The 18,532-nt window shown below is 46.4% G+C and overlaps 1 protein-coding gene across 2 annotated transcripts in view; it reads left to right on the top strand.

The window, feature by feature from the left end:
* Positions 1-839: 839 nt before the first annotated feature.
* Positions 840-18,532, top strand: part of fam219b (family with sequence similarity 219 member B) — a 30,190-nt gene continuing 12,497 nt past the window's right edge. For both annotated transcript variants that reach the window (XM_080216024.1, XM_080216023.1), the window contains exons 1-2: positions 840-933; positions 11,136-11,238. In XM_080216024.1, coding sequence (XP_080072150.1) covers positions 880-933; positions 11,136-11,238 — 157 coding nt within the window. In that variant the 5' untranslated portion in view covers positions 840-879. The remainder of the gene's footprint in view (positions 934-11,135; positions 11,239-18,532) is intronic.

Genomic DNA, 18,532 nt, shown 5'->3' with positions numbered 1-18,532 from the left:
CCATACAGATACGGGGAGAATGTGCAAACTCCGTACGGTCTGGAATGTTTGACCAACCGTCTAGCATTTTGTCATATTGTGAATATTGTAATCAAACTCTGTTAGAAATCTGAAATAAATTCTGAGCATAATAAACTATAATAAAGTAGATGGTTTGCTCTCCTCAGGTCCTGGAGAATTTATAAAGGGGATATTGTGGAGGTGATTCGGGAATTTGCAGTGACAGGCACAAAAACAGATGCACAGGCAGAAAGACAGATGCACACACAGAAAGACAGATGGACACACACGCACAGAAAGGCAGACAGACACCCACACACAGAGAAAGACACACAGACACCCACACACAGAAAGACAGACGGACACACCCACACTGACAGACACACTGACAGACACACAGACTGAGACATACACACAGACATACACATTCAGAGACATACATGCACACACTCACATATGCATACACACAGGCATGCTCGCAGACATGGACTGAGATACACAGAGGCAGACAGAAACATAGGGACACACAGACACACACACAGATGCACAAACACACTGACATATGCATACACCCAGGCACACTCGCAGACACAGATACTCAGATACAGACAGACAGAAACATAGACACACACACAGACACACCCTGACATATGTATGCACCCATTCACATTTGCAGACACAGACAGAAACACACACACACTGACAGATGCACATACACACCTGTACACAGATACCCTCACATCAATAGAAACCAGGCTCAAGGGAAAGGGGGCGGGGTTACTGTGAATATGACCTTCCCTCTGGGGGGGGGGGCCGGTCCCGCCCTGGTGACCCGGAAGCGGAAAGTGCCGGTTGTCAGGGCGAAGCCGGGATGAGGAGATGGAGCCGCGGGGAGAGGATCCGGGAGAGAGCGGGGAGCGGCTCGGGGCCTCGGTAAGAGGGAGCGGGGCTGAGGCCGGGTTTGGTGGGAGGCCCGGCAGGTTCAGCGTCAGCCTGGGGGAGAGGCTGAGCCGGGGGCATCGGGGGGGTGGGGGGGAGTGCTGAGGGATCCCGGGGGTGGAGGGGCTGAGGGAGGGAGCTGGGGTTTGAGGAGGGGGGACGGTGGAGGTGGAGGTGGAGGGTCTGAGGAGGGGGGGAGCGGAGGTGGAGGGGGAGGGTCTGAGGAGGGGGGGAGCGGAGGTGGAGGGGGAGGGTCTGAGGAGGGGGGGAGCGGAGGTGGAGGGGGAGGGTCCGAGGAGGGGGGGAGCGGAGGTGGAGGGGGAGGGTCCGAGGAGGGGGGGAGCGGAGGTGGAGGGGGAGGGTCCGAGGAGGGGGGGAGCGGAGGTGGAGGGGGAGGGTCCGAGGAGGGGGGGAGCGGAGGTGGAGGGGGAGGGTCCGAGGAGGGGGGGAGCGGAGGTGGAGGGGGAGGGTCCGAGGAGGGGGGGGAGCGGAGGTGGAGGGGGAGGGTCCGAGGAGGGGGGGGAGCGGAGGTGGAGGGGGAGGGTCCGAGGAGGGGGGGGAGCGGAGGTGGAGGGGGAGGGTCCGAGGAGGGGGGGGAGCGGAGGTGGAGGGGGAGGGTCCGAGGAGGGGGGGAGCGGAGGTGGAGGGGGAGGGTCCGAGGAGGGGGGGAGCGGAGGTGGAGGGGGAGGGTCCGAGGAGGGGGGGAGCGGAGGTGGAGGGGGAGGGTCCGAGGAGGGGGGGAGCGGAGGTGGAGGGGGAGGGTCCGAGGAGGGGGGGAGCGGAGGTGGAGGGGGAGGGTCCGAGGAGGGGGGGAGCGGAGGTGGAGGGGGAGGGTCCGAGGAGGGGGGGAGCGGAGGTGGAGGGGGAGGGTCCGAGGAGGGGGGGAGCGGAGGTGGAGGGGGAGGGTCCGAGGAGGGGGGGAGCGGAGGTGGAGGGGGAGGGTCCGAGGAGGGGGGGAGCGGAGGTGGAGGGGGAGGGTCCGAGGAGGGGGGGAGCGGAGGTGGAGGGGGAGGGTCCGAGGAGGGGGGGAGCGGAGGTGGAGGGGGAGGGTCCGAGGAGGGGGGGAGCGGAGGTGGAGGGGGAGGGTCCGAGGAGGGGGGGAGCGGAGGTGGAGGGGGAGGGTCCGAGGAGGGGGGAGCGGAGCCCAGGGCAGGCGTTGGCTCAGGGGGGCTGGTGTACAAGGACCAAATCTCAGTGCCAGCCCTGTCACTGGGACCCCCTTTTCTAATCCTGTGTGTCCAGAGGAATTTCACAGTAACTACATAATGAGAACTAGTAGCAGGAGTAGGCTGTTTGGCCCCTCGAGCCTGCTCCACCATTCAATAAAATCATGGCTGATCTTTTTGTGGGCTCAGCTCCACTTAAACACCCGCTCACCATAACCCTTAATTCCTTTACTGTTCAATAATCTATCTATCTTTGCCTTAAAAACATTCAATGAGGTAACCTCAACTCCTTCACTGGGCAACGAATTCCACAGATTCACAACCCTTTGTGTGAAGAAGTTCCTCCTCAACTCAGTCCTAAATTTTCTCCTCCTTATTTTGAGGCCATGCCCCCTAGTTCTAGTTTCACCCGGCAATGGGAACAACTTTCATTGCGGTGTTACCGTAAGCCTTACTTGTGGCACTACTAAGTAAACCTTACTTTAAATCGCTCACTCTCCAAATAGCTCTAATGGACATACTGTTGCTATTTTATCACTTTTTATTGTACAATGTTAGAGTTATATGCTATAGTGCTGAAGAAGGCCATTCAGCCCAGAGACTGCACTGACTGTCATCCCATCAAGGTCCTATCCCCATAACAACTATTTTTATCCTAACTAGTTCCCCCAACACTAAGGGGCAATTTAGCATGGCCAATCCATGTAACCTGCACATCTTTGGACTATCAGAGGAAACCCACCAGACATGGGGAGAATGTGCAAATTCCACATAAACGATGACCCGAGGCTGGAATTGAATCTGGGCCCCTGGCACTGTGAGGCAACAGTGCTAACCATTGTGCTGCCGTGCTGCCTTAGAATCCCTGCAATGCAGACTTTGGCCCATCCTCCTGCATGGATAACATCCCACCCAGGCCCTATCCCATTTAAAGTTTATTTTATTAGTATCACAAGTAGGCTTGCATTCATATGTAGACCCCGCTCAGACACTCACTTAAATCAAACCTGGGTCCCTGGTGCTGTGAGGCAGCAGTGCTACCATGCTGCAAGTGAAAGGTGATTGTGGTTGGCTTTAAAAACTGTACTTTATTAAAATTTATTTTTATTAGTGTCACAAGTAGGCTTACATTAACACTGCAATGAAGTTACTGTGAAAATCCCCTAATCGGCACACTCCAGCGCCTGTTCAAGTACATTGGCCATGCAAAATTCTCCCTCAGTGTGCCTGACCAGCACATCTTTCGGATTGTGGGAGGAAACCAGTGAACCCGGAGGAAACCCATACAGACGCAGGGAGAACGTGCACAGACAGTGACTCAAGTCAGGCACCAAACCCAGGTCCCTGGTGCTGTGAGGCAGCAGTACTAACCACTGCTCTGCCTCTCCCCCCCCCATCCACCTGCCACTGCCACCCAGTGAACTTCACTTACAATATCAACACTCGGTCCATTGTTCTTTTTTCAGTTTTGTTACTTTTTATTGAACAATCTTACTGAACAAGCAATTGTTAGCACATACCAAACACTTTAAAAAGAAGTCATGATAATAGAGGTTGGTATTGTTCTTTGTGAATATTTTCTCATGAAGCCTGCTGTTTAGTTCTGGTCAGGATGCATTTGCTTAGCATAGTGTAGTTTGGACTTCACACTGATCTTATTCTTAGGGTTATGGAATGCCTACAGTGCAGATTCACCTCATCGAACCTGCACTGGCAGCAATCCCATTCTAGCCCTATACCCATAACCCCACTTATTTACCCTGCTAATCCCCCTAATACTAAGGGACAATTTAGCGTGGCCAATCCACCTAACTACACATCTTTGCACTGTGGGAGGAAACTGGAACTTCCAGAGCAAACCCATGCAGACACGGGGAGAACGTGCATACTTTGCACGAGGCTGGAATTGAACCCAAGTACCTGGTGCTGTGAGGCAGCAGTGTTAACCACAGTGCCACCCACACTCATGTAGTGTAAATCTGACATTGAGGGTTGACTGTCCTTTGAATGAAGTTGAGAAAGTGCCTTTCTTCAGGATTTTTGGCCCAAGGATCTAGTCAGGTTGTTGCTTTGATTGAGAATGTGTTTTTAATGCAGTAAAGTGAAACTGCTTTGCACCAATTCTACAATTACAGTAGTCTGAATGTATCTCCCGATACAATGATACAACTCAATGTTGTGCAAAATTTATAATTGTGTGCGCCTGCCCCAACTTTATTCCCTTGTCCAACGTACCTGCATTGGTGAAAGATTTCTATCTGCTGTGTGCAGCAATCAAAAGCTTCTCATTCCACCCAGTTATTTGGGAGAGGCAGGGGAGCCGAGATCGACTGTCAGTCGTCAACTGAGAACTGACAATGTTGGTTGCCACGTTAGTGATTTTTAAAAGTTCCTAATGGGATGTGGAAATCACTCTAATAAATATCTGGTACTTGTGGAGCTACAGCTAGCAGTTTATAATAAACCTATTAAGTAAAATAAACTATTCCTGGTTTGGAGGCAAGAATTTAGAAAGACAAAGCCTCACCTTCAGGAAATGGATCACTGTTTATTACCTTGTGTTTTGGCTCTATATTTAGACTTAACAGCAACTTATATTTATATAGTATCCCAAGGTGCTTCATTAGAGTGCCATAAAACATAATATGACACTGAGCCACAAGGAAATATTAGATCAAATGGCCAAAACTTTTAAGCGAGACTGAATACAGTGGCTTCAGTCTTCCCAAAAGTGCAGTGCATCATATTAAAGAATGGATGCTTAGATAAAATAGAACTTGAGGTTATCAGTGATAACTGGCTGATCATCTCTGAACCCCCTCAATTGGATCCTGGCAATAATATTAACTTTGACATCAGTTACTTCCTCTTATATATATACAGGTCGGGTGTTTTTCATTACCCAACAGATCATTGTTGCTGAACCTGCTTAAAATTACATCATATGTTTTTAATGTTGCTTCAGGCCTTGTCACCAAATCATAATACTGGAGACTAAATCAGAAGGAAGTATGCTTGGAGAATAGAAATCCTTGAATGGCATAGCTATTGTTATGCAATATCCCTTGATTTGGCAGGGTCACTTTGATTTATTATTGTTACATGTATTAACATACAGTGGAAAGTATGGTTTCTTGTGCGCTATACAGACAAAGCACGCCATTCATTGACAAGGAAAGGAAAAAGTGCAGAATGTAGTCATATCTAAGGTGTAGAGAAAGATCAACTTAGTGCGAGGAAGGTACGTTCAAAAGTCTAGTGACAGCAGGGAAGACACTGTTCTTGAGTCAGTTGGTACGTGTCCTTAGACTTTTTGTATCTTTTTCATGACGGAAGAAGGTGGAAGAGAGTATGTCTGGGATGCATGGGGTCCTTAATTATGCTGATTGCTTTGCCAAGAGCAGGTTAAATCTTAATTTTTCTTTGCAACTTGTGTTAATGAGCTGGTCTGCTAACATGGAAAGGGATTAAATGCTCAAAATAAACTGCTCAGAATCGTCCAATGGCCACTACAGCTGGCTGTCTGGTTAATTTTGTATTCTGGACAAACTTCTTCACGTCAACATTGATATAGCACCTCAATGTAGTCAAACATCCTAAGGCACAGGGGTGTTATCAAACAAAATTTGGCCCAGAACCCCTCGTACAATTTTCGTACCAATGATCAATAAATAGATTCTCAAAGGAGTTGATCTTGGAAGAGCATTTTAAAGGTAGAAGAGAGAAGGCATGAACACCATTACATAGGATTGCATTTACATGGGGAGGCTTTGGCCTCGTGGTATCACTAGGCTGTTAATCCAGAAACTCAGCTGATGTCCTGGGAGCCTGGGTTCAAATCCTGCCATGGTAGATGGTGGAATTTGAATTCAATAAAGAAAATCTGGAATTAAGAATCTACTGATGACCACGAAACCATTGTCAGGTAAACCCATCTGGTTTACTAATGTCCTTTAGGGAAGGAAATCAGCCATCCTTACCCGGTTTGGCTTACATGTGAGTCCAGAGTCACAGCAATGTGGTTGACTCTCAGTTGATCACTGAAATGGCTTAGCAAGCCAATTGTTCAAGCTGGCAGTTTACCACCTTCTCAAGGGATGGGCAATAAATGCTGGCCAGCCAACAATGCCCATGCCCCTTGAATGAATAGAGAAAACATTCAGTCCAGCCAGTCCATGCTGAAGTGGAGCAAGCTATGCCTCGCTTGAATTTCCTCCCCTCCTTTCTCATCTAATTCTACCATAAATTTCTATTCTTTTCTCCCTCATATTCATATCTAGTTACCCCTTAAATGCATTGTTATGTTGTCCAAACCTGTGTTTTAACCTCTATAGGGAATAAAGAGACAAAGTCAACTTTAAATATTAAATACAATTTCATTTATTCTGTAGATACTTAAACCACAGTAAATACTTGCAAGACGTAAACCAAATACTCACTATCTATTACTTAAGGTTGATTTCCACTTGCAATTAAAACCTGGCCAGGATTTTATTATCACATGGAATCAGTTCTTCTTCCAGATGTTGTCTGTCCTTGTGAGCTTGGTCCCCCATGCTGCCTTTCTGAACAAGCTCTTTGAATTAGCAGAGTTAAAACTCCAAAAGTGCCTTGGTAACCAGCTGGTGAATTGATCAGAAACTCCAGTTGCATCATTCGATTAGGCCAATCAAAACACAGCCAGAATAGATGCATCGGCCCCTCCAGACCTCATCATCTCCAGACCCCTTAAGTGCATATTGTTTACATTCCAATGCCCAGATAAAGAAGACTGGCTCCAAAAGTCTGTATGTAACTCTTCCCTGCCAAGGACAAGCTGTTAACTCTGACACCTTTTGTCCTTTGACAAATTCCAGGCCACTGGCCACTAGAAATCTCAAAATCAGGTTTGCTTGATTGAAGATCTGTCTGCGTATTAAAAGTTAAATCTCCATTCAACCACAGTTGCTACTTCCTTCATCCAGTCTCTCTGGTAGCAAGTTCCACATTCTGAATGTTATTATTGACACATTAACATACAGTGAAAAGTACTGTTTCTTGCGCGCTATACAGACAAAGCATACCATTCATAGGGAAGGAGAGGGTGCAGAATATAGTGTTACAATCATAGCTGGCATGTAATGAAAGATCAACTTAATGTGAGATAGGTCCATTCAAAAGTCTGGTGGCAGCAGGGAAGAAGCTGCTTTTGAGTCAGTTGGTATGTGATCTCAAACTTTTGCATCTTTTTCCTGACAGAAGAAGGTGGAAGAAGGAATGTCCGGGGTGCGTGGGGTCCTTGATTATGCTGGCTGCTTTGCTGAGGCAGCGGGAGTTGTAGACAGTCAACAGATGGGAGGCTGGTTTGTGTGATGATTTGGGCCACATTCACAACTTTGTAGTTTTTTGTGGTCATGGGCAGAGCAGGAGCCATACCAAGCTGCGACACAACCAGAAAGAGTGCTTTCTATGGTGAATCTGTAAAAGTAGGTGAGAGTCTTAGCTGACATGCCAAATTTCCTTAGTCTTCTGAGAAAGTAGAGGCGTTCATGGTATAGTGTTGGCTTGAGGGGACCAGGACAGGTGGTTGTTGACCTGGAGACCTTATAGCCTTGCCTGTAATTTCTTATTTACAGAACTTACCAGAGACTTAATTCCACTTGTAAAACTTATTATAGTTTTGGAAATGCCTTTGCTTGCGTGATATCAGTGCTGGAGAATTGAATTCTTCTACTTTGACCTTTCCACCTCAAGTGGAGCAGAAGAATTTGCAAAGTAAAGCTCCCTGTAATCCAGGCTGCCCAGTAGGGAAGTGCCAATTAACCACAAGTCTTTCCTACAGCCACACTGATGTAGCCAAGGATACTTACTTTAGTAGAAATGATTGTACAAATACTCACACAATTTGGGTAAATGTACTTTGTGTGTTTGTTTAGTTAATAAACACATGCCACCATTTGACAACTAAGCATGGAAAGTATTAATTATTTAAAAGTACTCTGCGTTCCATTCTCCCATTTTAGCAACTGCACAAGAATGTTAGCTCACATGCTCGCAGCATGTGGATATGAGAAGTGAAATCACACATCTGATGTGGTGCTTGTTGCTTATTTTGATGTTACGTGTTAAAAATGCACATCTGTTATGACAGGATTCACAATTTGGCAGATGGATTGGACGGCACTTCTCTACCCTGTAACTCAGCCACTATCTGGAACTTCCTCCAGCTGCACACTTGCTTTACCAGTCTTTTCATTCCAATCATTCTGAACACTGAATGAGATTGCTAGTTTATTTTGATATTCCAGCTTGCACCATTTTAAACCCCCCTGCCCCCCTTTTCCCCGCTAAGCATCTTTTTGTTAATCTCTCAAATGTCCAGTTTGGACATAACCATTAATCTTTTAGTTAAAAACAAACGTGGCCGCACAATGCCAGGGTTCGAATCCTAGCCTCGGCTGACTGTGTGGAGTTTGCATGTTCTCCTTGTGCCTGCGTGTGTTTCCTCCCGGTGTTCTGGTTTCCTCCCACAGTCCAAAGTCCCAAGCTGTGCAGGTTAAGTGGATTAGCCATGCTAAATTGCTCATTGGTTCCCAAGATGTGTCAATTTGATGGATTAGCCAAACGGGAAGTGTGGGATTACAGGGATAGGGCCTGTGCAAAGTACTCAATCGGCCGAGGGGCGGCCTCCTGCACTATAGGGATTCTATGATAATATTATAACCATCAATGATGATTCATTTTTGTGCATTTTTGGATCCCTGCTCATCAGCAAAAGGGCCGAGCCAATGAGGATTCACTGAATACAGCCCCTTCCCCCCAAAAATTAGAAGAAGCAGCTGTCACAACAGCCTGCACTAGATTGAATTCAAATCCAGTAGTAAAATGCCAGTCAACAATTCACTACACTCATCCTCCCCTCAACCTTCCCCTACCGCGGCACTATCCTGATGTCACTTTGGTCCCAGTTGTCTATAATTTGTGTGACAATGGTGCACTCCTTCCTTATGAGTTGCTAGCAAGGGAACGGTGTGCTTGGCCTGGTTATATTTTGATGAAGTGGAGTTCCTAGGTATCATCCAAAACATCCTGTGTAATTCCCAGTGCTCTGCCCAATCAGCAGCGTTGTGACCTGTCTCGCACATCATGGATGGGTGGCACAGTGGTTAGCACTGCTGCCTCACAGTGCCAGGGACCTGGGTTCAGTTCTGGCCATGGGTCACTGTCTGTGCAGAGTCTGCACATTCTTCCCATGCCTGTGTGGGTTTCCTCTGAGTGCTCCGGTTTCCTTCCCCAATCCAAGTATGTGCAGGTTAGGTTGATTGGCCATGCTAAATTGGCATTTAGTGCTGAGGGACTTTGGTTAGAGGGGTTAGCAGGGTAAATGTGTGGGGTTATGGGGTTAGAGCAGTGGGTGGGATTGTTGTCAGCACAGATTCAGTGGGCTGAATGGCCTCTTTCTGTACAGTAGCGATTCTGTGATCAAGGGGTGGCATGGTGGCACTGTGGTTATCACTGCTGCCTCACAGCGTCAGGGACCCCGGTTGATTCTGGCCTCAGGTCACTGTCTTGTGGAGTTTGAACATTCTCCCTGTGGCTGTGTGGGTTTCCTCCGGGTGCTCTGGTTTCCTCCTACAGTCCAAAAATGTGCAGGTTAGTTTGATTGGCCATGCTAAATTGCCCCTTGGTGTCAGGAGGTTCAGTAGGGTAAATATGTGTGGTTACGGGGATAGGGCGTGGGTAGGATCGTTATCAGTGCAGACCCGATGGGCCAAATGGCTTCCTGCTGCACTGTAGATATTCTACAGGAGCATCCCCACCCCTTGTATGGCAAATCCTTGGCCACTTTGTCTGAAGATGCTGCATTGTGGTTGATGAATCTGGCTGTGCACACAATACTGAAAGGTGTAAGTAGAAAACGTCAATTGTCCTTGGTAACATACTGATAGAGCAATTTATAAAACACCAGCTCCAACACAAGGCTTCAATAGCTGTTGAGGCACAAAATGAAACTGCCTAGAGATGCCACGATTTCCTATTCCTTTCCCTAAAATGAAATAGAATCATTGAATCCCTCCAGTGCAGAAGGAAGCCATTCAGCCCATCGAGTCTGCATTGACTCAGCATCTTACCTAGGCCCACAAGCCCCGAGCCTACCTGCACATCTTTGGAGCGTGGGAGGAAACCAGAGCACCTGGAAAAAACCCAAGCAGCCACGGGCAAACGTACAAACTCTGCACAGGCAGTGACCCAAGCCGACAATCGAACCCGGGTCCCTGCCGCTATGAGGCAGCAGTGCTAACCACTACTGGTTATTTTGTGTAAAAGCTTTTTAAAGGTTCAGTGGCAAAATTACATCCCGTCCTTATGTTTTATAGTGGTGGCCACTTAGCTCAATTGGCTGGAGGGCTGGTTTGTGATGCGGAGTGAAGCCAATAGTGCAGGTTCAATTCACGTATCAGCTGAAGGCATCCCTGAAGGCCCTGCCTTCTCAATCTTGATGAAGGGGTTAGCCTATGAGGAGAGATTGAATAGACTGGGTCTACTCGTTGGAGTTTAGAAGGCTGAGGGGGGATCTTATAGAGACATAAGATAATGAAGGGGATAGATAGGGTAGAGATAGAGAGATTCTTCCTGCTTAGAAATGATAGCAGAACTAGAGAGCACAGCCTCAAAATAAGGGGGGGAGGGGGGTGCAGTTTAGATCGGAGTTAAGGAGGAACTTCTTCACTCAAAGGTTGGTGAGTCTCTGGAATTCTCTGCCCATTGAAGTGGTGGAGGCTACTGCGCTGAATATATTTAAGACACGGGTAGATAGGTTTCTGATAGACAAGGGAATTAAGGGTTATGGGACGAAAGTGGGAAGGTGGAACTGATCCACTTCAAATCAGCCATGATCTTGTTGAATGGCGGGGCAGGCTCGAAGGGCTAGAAGGCCTACCCCTGCTCCTATTTCTTATGTTCTTATGTTATGATTTTTATGTTTTTATTTTGCTGAATTTTAAAAAAGTATGAATGGAATTTGCTGATCTCCCCGTTTCTGTTCTTAAGAGTCACAGCAAAAGCTGGAGCAATGAGAGTGTGTTCAAGATACCAGAGAAGAGGAAATTGCCTTCAACCACCACCAGAACTCCTTCAATTCATCTCAAATTACGTGAGTCACACACTAGCTTCAGCTGTCACTTTTATGGGTCACTGTGCGGTGACACAGGTTGCTGATATTACTTCGTAGCTCTATTACGGCACGCACGTTGTAGTTTGCTTCTCCCCCTTTGTCCTGGTGCTGAGATGTATGATTTCAATCTTGGCAGTACCCTCAGTATCATGCCCATGTTGTCATTCGTAGACACGTGAGCCTTGCTATGTGACTGCGTCACATGTTCTGGCAGCCCTCTGGAGTATCGCATACAAGTGTCCATGAGATAGTTTTGATGCAGATAGTATGCCATTCCACCATTGACAAGACAAACTTTAACCCCGTTGTCAGCCAGCTTTCCCATAAGTATTGCCAAGAATGGAACCCTAGTGGATGGGAGCCCTCATGAATTCAACTCCTCCTGATATCAAATATCAGTCTGTAGCATTCTGCAAAACAACCCATTGACTGCCTGAATTATATCATAGAATCTCTACAGAAGGAGGCCGTTCGGCCCATTGATTCTGCATTGACCACAATCCCACCTAGGCCCTTTCCTGTAACACCCCCCCCCCCCACCCCCCCATATTTACCCTGCTGATCCCCCCCCCCCCCCCCCCCCATATTTACCCTGCGGATTTCCTGCCCTGCCAGTATTTACCCTGCTGATCCTCCCCCCCCCCCCCCCCCCCCCCCAACTATATTTACCCTGCTGATTCTCTCCCGCCTGCCGCCCCACCCCACCCCCCAGCTTGGTGATGCTACCCAGGAGTCTAAGATGAAGCTCCTTTGCAGTCTGGATGTATCCTGGTTCAGTCTTCCGGCACAGTGATTAACATTGCTGCCTCACAATGCCAAGGATCCAGATTTGATTCCTGGCTTGTGTCGGCGTGGGTTTCATAGAATGTAGAACATTAAAGAGCAGTACAAGCCCTTTGGCCCCCCAATGTTACACCAGCCTGTGAAACCAATCTAAAGCCCATCTAACCTATACTATTCCAATATCATCCATATGTTTATTCAATGACCATTTAAATGCCCTTAATGTTGGCAAGTCCACTACCGTTGCAGGCAGGGCATTCTAAGCCCTTGCTACTTTGAGTAATGAACCTACCTCTGACTGTGTTAAGCTTCAAAGTTAACTTGGCCACGTTTTGAACTCATATCTATCACCCCTCAACTTAAAGCTATGTCCCCTCATGCTAGCCATTACCATTCAAGGAAAAAGCCTCTCACTGTCCATCCTGTCAAATCCTCTGATCATCTTCTATGCCTCTATTAAGTCACCTCTTAATATTCTCTCTAACGAAAACAGCCTCAAGTCCTTCAGCCTTTTCACATAAGACCTTCCCACCATACTAGGTAACATCCTGGTAAATCTCCTCTGCACCCTTTCCAGTGCTTCCACATCCTTCCTATAATGCGGTGACCAGAACTGTACGCAATACTCCAAGTGCGGCCGCACCAGAGTTTTGTACAGCTGCAACATGACTTCCAGGTACTCTGGTTTCCTCCCATGGTCCGAAAGACATGCTGGTTAGATGCATTGGCTGCCCTAAATTCTCCCTCAGTATACTGGAACAGGTGCCGGAGTATGGCGACTAGAGGAATTTCACTAACTTAATTGCAGTACCAACGTACGCCTACTTGTGACACTAATAAATAAACTTTAAACAGAAGGTGGAGGAGGTAACACTTGCTGCCCCGGCAGTCTCGTATTATTCACTATGTTTTGCTACTCGCTTTGCAACTGTCCTTCCTGGATTTACATTTCCCTTCTGGAAACATTCCTCCTCTGGTTTGTGATCCTCAGTTTATTGGAAGCGATGAAAAGAAAACTGTGGATGCTAGAAATGTAGGAGAAAATAATCAAGATTTTTTAAAAATTCATTCGTGGGACATGGGTGTTGCTGGCTGGGCCAGCATTTATTACCCATTCCCTAGTTGCCCTTGAGAAGGTGGTGATGACCTGCTGCCTTGAATCACTGCAGTCAATGTGCTGTGGATTGACCCACAATGCTGTTAGGGAGGGAATTCCAGGATTTTGACCCAGCGACAGTGAAGGAACAGCCGATATATTTCCAAGTCAGGATGGTGAGTGGCTTGGAGGGGAACTTGCAGGCGGTGGAGTTCCCATGTATCTGCTGCCCTTGTCCTTCTAGATGGAAGTGATCGATGATCAGAATGAATGTTTCCACAATCATCTGAGTTACTCGTGAGAATAAAGAAACACCCTGATTAATGATCTGGCTTTTTGGATTTTCTTTTGACAAAAATATCCCAACTCAAAATATGAACCTTTTTGGTTCCTGGCAAAACTGCAGAAAACTGGCTGCATTCTTTACCTTTAATTCATCTTTTCAGAAGCTTGTTTGTTACGTCCCTTCCAGTATTCTCTTAGAATCACATACAGCAGAAGAGGCTATTTGGCTCACCGAGTCTACACTGACATCTGAGAAACGTCTGACCTCCTACCTAATCCCATTGCCCAACATTCACCTGTGCTACTTCAACAAGGTTCATGCTGAATCCTTCCTGTCTGTTCTCACTCTCCCTCTTTCCCTTCATCTCTTTCTTTTTCTATCTCTCTCTCTCTCTCTTTAGGCACCTACTGCTTCTTTCACCAGCTTGCCGTTTCTGTACATGTGCTTTGGTTTCATCTTCCAGGCTGCTGTGTTCACTCTCATGCTACTCCTAGCCCAGCCATCCTGCTTTGCAAACTAAGAACCCAATGAGGTTGGTGCTGTTGGAAAATAAATACTATGCAAAATATTTTAAAATCTAATTTCTTGTTGCTCAGCCTCGCTTGTTGATATTCCAGTTGGTAAACTGGGTGGGAAGATCACAGAATGGAACACTAGCTCAAAAAACCGTAGTCTTTCATTTCTTTGTAATCAAACTTGGAGGAAGAGAGCCACAGGATTGCTAATTAGTTTTAACAACAAAAAACATTTATTAATCATGGAAATATTAGATTATAACACAATACTCCTTTACGTCTTAACAAATACACACAGGTTTTAAAATTGTCATGGATGGTAAAGTACATTTGATGTTATGGTTAGCACCCAAAGTTGCTTTGACTCTGTGGGATCCTTTTGTATGGTTTGCTTCAGTAAAAAGACTTCATTTTAAAATATTTCTGCTGATGAAACTAACTGTGTTAAACTTTAAAGTTAACTTGGCCACGTTTTGAACTCAGCAGGCGTGCTGGGATTAGCTTGGAAAATTAACTGCATTCTTTACAGTACAGTGCAAATAAAGTTTTTCATCAAATATTTTATGGCCACAGCTGCAAATTGTTTATGAAAGTTGGAGACTGTGTGCACCCAGCAGTTTCAATAATAGTTAAAAATTTATATATTGGAGTAACAGTTATCTGTTTAGTTAATTTGGCCCGTGTGAGGTTTGACTTCAAGACTGTGTCGGGACCGTCTTTTGCTGGCCCCTTTCTCTGTCTCCAGTAATCCTTTCTTCATTGTTTTTAGTTTTAATTTTATGTTTTATTCAATAAGGAAAATCATCTTAATTTTGTACTAAGTGCTGCCTTCGTCTATTCTTAGAGATGAATGGACCTGCCAGGTGCGCATACAATGATTGTGGTCAGATACGCATTTCTCTCTAAACCCAAGTTAGATCTTTAGATTTTGACTCAGAATTCATCCAGGTGATTGCCACGTAAGAGTTTCCAAATTCTACTTCCCAAAACACACTAAAATCTCCTCTCATGTTTCATGTTGGGGATTTGCATTCCGAAATCCAGTCCATCTCTTACATAAGACTCTTGGATCAGAGCTTCCATTCCACTGTAACTAGTGAATTCAATCCAGGTTTTACACCAACCCCTTTTAGAATTTCTTTGTCTTGACTGCATTTACCAGTGCAAATTCTGAGATCCAGCCACTAATTGCTCTATGATTATTTCAATTGATGGCTGTCAAACTGTAGTAAGGTATCATAAGCCTTAGAACCACTTCAGTTATCTTTTTGACTTTGCACTAGCCAGCTCCTTTATAGTTTTGTGATTTGAAATGAGCAGTACCCCATACTCCCAGTTCTTCTTGGTTCCTTTACCTTCAGGCTCCTTGGAAATTCCTGTTCGTTTCTCTAGTTTCCTTAAGTAGCTGTCCTTCAGTTATCTGGCACTGGTTTTCTTAACATTGCTCCGTTGTATGGCTTTTCTTCTAGAAAAGCTGAGAGATACTGCCTGCTCTAGCCTTAGTTAAAACTAAAGAATAAATGAAAGTTTTTTTTTCTTACTAGGGCCTCTAGTTGCTAAGCAACTACATTTATTCTTCATGCAGCGGCGCTACCTGTCACAATTGGAACTTAACTAAGTACAAACAACTTTTGTCTAAATGTATTTAACTATACGTCCTTCCAGGCATAGAATCAGTAAATTAAACCCACCTAAAACTATACCTTATTTCTAATGTTTACCCATATAAATGTAATTCCCTTAAAACTATGTTTAGTTTTCTTACAGTTGATGAAGGCTAAATAATGGGGTAGGGCAGGGAACCGGCAGGTAACACTGCGTTTCATAGATTCATTGCTGGAAATGAGAATGTTGTTGCAATGTTGTTTATCCTGCTCAATGAAAAGATCGAGGGCAGGTACATTGGCCATCTTAATTTTTCCGTCACTCCCCCATCCCATCCAACCTCTCTCTCCTTCCCAACTTTCTGCTCTTTGCTTCCTCGGGCCCAACCTTGACATTGTCATCAAACCCACCGACAAAGGGGGTGCTGTTGTCATTTGGCCTTTACCTCGCAGAGGCTGAGTGCCAACTCTCAATACTTTCTCCTACCTTCCCCGGACCATGACCACAGCACTGAACATCAAGCTGTTACCTCAAACACTGTCACCAACCTCATTTCCTTTGGATGCCTCCCCATCCCCTCCACACACACCACCACACCTCCCCCCCCCCGCCCCCCCTCGACACAGTGTCATCTGGACTCAAAATGTCAGCTCTTTTCTCTCCTTTCAGATGGTGCCAGACCTGCTGAGATTTTCCGGCATTTACTTTCTTGTTGCAATGTTATTGCACTTGGATAAAACCTGGCTGGCAGTTTGGCAACCATCTTAACAGTTTCACAGATGCAGCTTTCCTGCTCCTTGGTTACTTGCTAATAGTAGGGTGGGCCAACTTTGGGAGAGAGAAATAAGGAACACACTGCCAGAATAGCACCTGAGGGAGAGAGTGAGTGTGGAGGTGTTACTGATGAGACTGTAGGGAGGGGGATGGATGCTGTTGCTTGTGAGACCTGAGGAGATGGGAGTGGGTGGACTTTGTGGAGTCTGCCCATGTCTGTAACAAGAACAAAAGGGTTCTATATTGCAAAAATATAGTAGCCAGTAGAAAGAAAGCATTCTGCTTAAGTATAGAAACCCTACAGTACAGAAGGAAGCTCTTCGGCCCATCTCTACCGAACACAATCTCACCCAGGCCCTATTCCTCTAACTCCATGCATTTACCCTGCTAATTGCCCCTGACACTAAAGGGCACAGTAGCTTAGTGGTTAGCACTGCTGCTTTACAGCTCCAGGGATCTGGGTTCGATTCCTGGCTCGGGTCACTGTCTGTGTGGAGTTTGCACATTCTCCTCGTGTCTGTGTGGGTTTCCTGTGGGTGCTCCGGTTTCCTCCCACAGTCCAAAGATGTGCAGGTTAGGCTGATTGGCCATGCTAAAATTGCCCTTAGTGTCCGGAGATGCGTAGGTTAGAGGAATTATAGAATCATAGAGGTTTACAGCATGAAAACAGGCCCTTCGGCCCAACTTGTCCATGCTGCCCTTTTGTTTTTTTTTAAACCCCTAAGCTAATCCCAATTGCCTGTATTTGGCCCATATTTCTCTATACCCATCTTACCCATGTAACTATCTAAATACTTTTTAAAATACAAAATTGTACCAGTTCTACTACTACCTCTGGCAGCTTGTCCCAGTCACTCACCACCCTCTGCGTGAAAAAATTGCCCCTCTAAACACTTTTGTATCTCTCCCCTCTCACCTTAAACCTATGTCCTCTCATTTTAGACTCCCCTACTTTTGGGAAAAGATATTGACTATCAAACTGATCTGTGCCCCTCATTATTTTATAGACCTCCATAAGATCACTTCTCACCCTTATACGCTTCAGGGAAAGAAGTTTAGTGGGTAAATGTGTGGGGGTGGGGCCTGGATGGGATTGTGGTCGGTGTGGACTTGATGGGCCAGGTGGCCTCTTTCTGTACTGTGGGGATTCTGAGTCATTCTAAGTCAATTTAGCATGGCCAATCCACCTAACCCTCACATCTCTGGAGTATGGGAGGAAACTGGAGCACCCAGAGGAAACCTACACAGATACGGGGAGAATGCGCAAACTCCACACGCGGTCATCCAAGGCTGAAGTCGAACCCGGGTCCCTGGAGCTGTGAGGCAGCAATGCTAACTACTGTGCCACCTCTGCTGAATATATCATGCTATAATGACGCTGAAGTAGTATTGCAGCAAATGGGCAAGATGATAGCAAACGTCAACTTGGGGGAAGCTTTAAGAATGGGAGCTCTCCAGTTTCCTGAGTGCCTCTGTGGCTCAGTGGTTAGTGCTTGTTGCCTCTGAGTCAGAAGGCTGTGGGATCGAGCCCAACTCTGTGAACTTGTAATCCAGAGAAGAACAGTACTTCTTCAGGTTAGGCATTCCTGGAAGAGAAGTGGCAGTGAGTTGAAAGCAGATTACTGCAGGTGCGTGACTTAGGTCCATCTACCAGCCTTGCCTTCACAATCAGTCTGTTTTGTACAATGTTTTTGGAAATATTTGGTTGCTGAATGGAGCCATTGGCAATGCCCTTCTGGCAACATGGAGCCGCAGACCTGTCTCACCAGCTTTGAGAACTGCATGGAACTTGTGTGTATTGGTCACAAGTGTTCCTCTTTTTAAATTTGCAAATTCAGTGCAGCAACTTGAAGATTTAATTATTGTGGAGTTGGTGGGTTGCGTTGTGAAGCTGAGAGGCTCCAAGCACCATTCTGTAATGCATGTACCACTGGGGAATTGGCCCAGAAATGGAAATATTCAAGTCGGGTATTAGTAATCTTCACCAAGATCAGGTGAGTAAAGGGACAAGCACGGTGGCACAATGGTTAGCAGTGCTACCTCCCAACGCCAGGGACCTGGATTCAATTCCCACTTGGGTCACTGTTTGTATGGGCTCTACGCCCTGTGTCTGTGTGGGTTTCCTCCAGGTGCTCCGGTTTCCTCCCACAGTCTGAAAGATGTGCAGGTTAGGTGCATTGACCTGAGCAGGCGCCGGAGTGTGCAACTAGGGGA

This window comes from Carcharhinus amblyrhynchos, chromosome 32 (assembly GCF_965287045.1).
Source record: "Carcharhinus amblyrhynchos chromosome 32, sCarAmb.v2.hapA, whole genome shotgun sequence".
NCBI lineage: Eukaryota > Metazoa > Chordata > Chondrichthyes > Carcharhiniformes > Carcharhinidae > Carcharhinus > Carcharhinus amblyrhynchos.
This window is presented reverse-complemented; position numbering and strand designations above follow the sequence as displayed.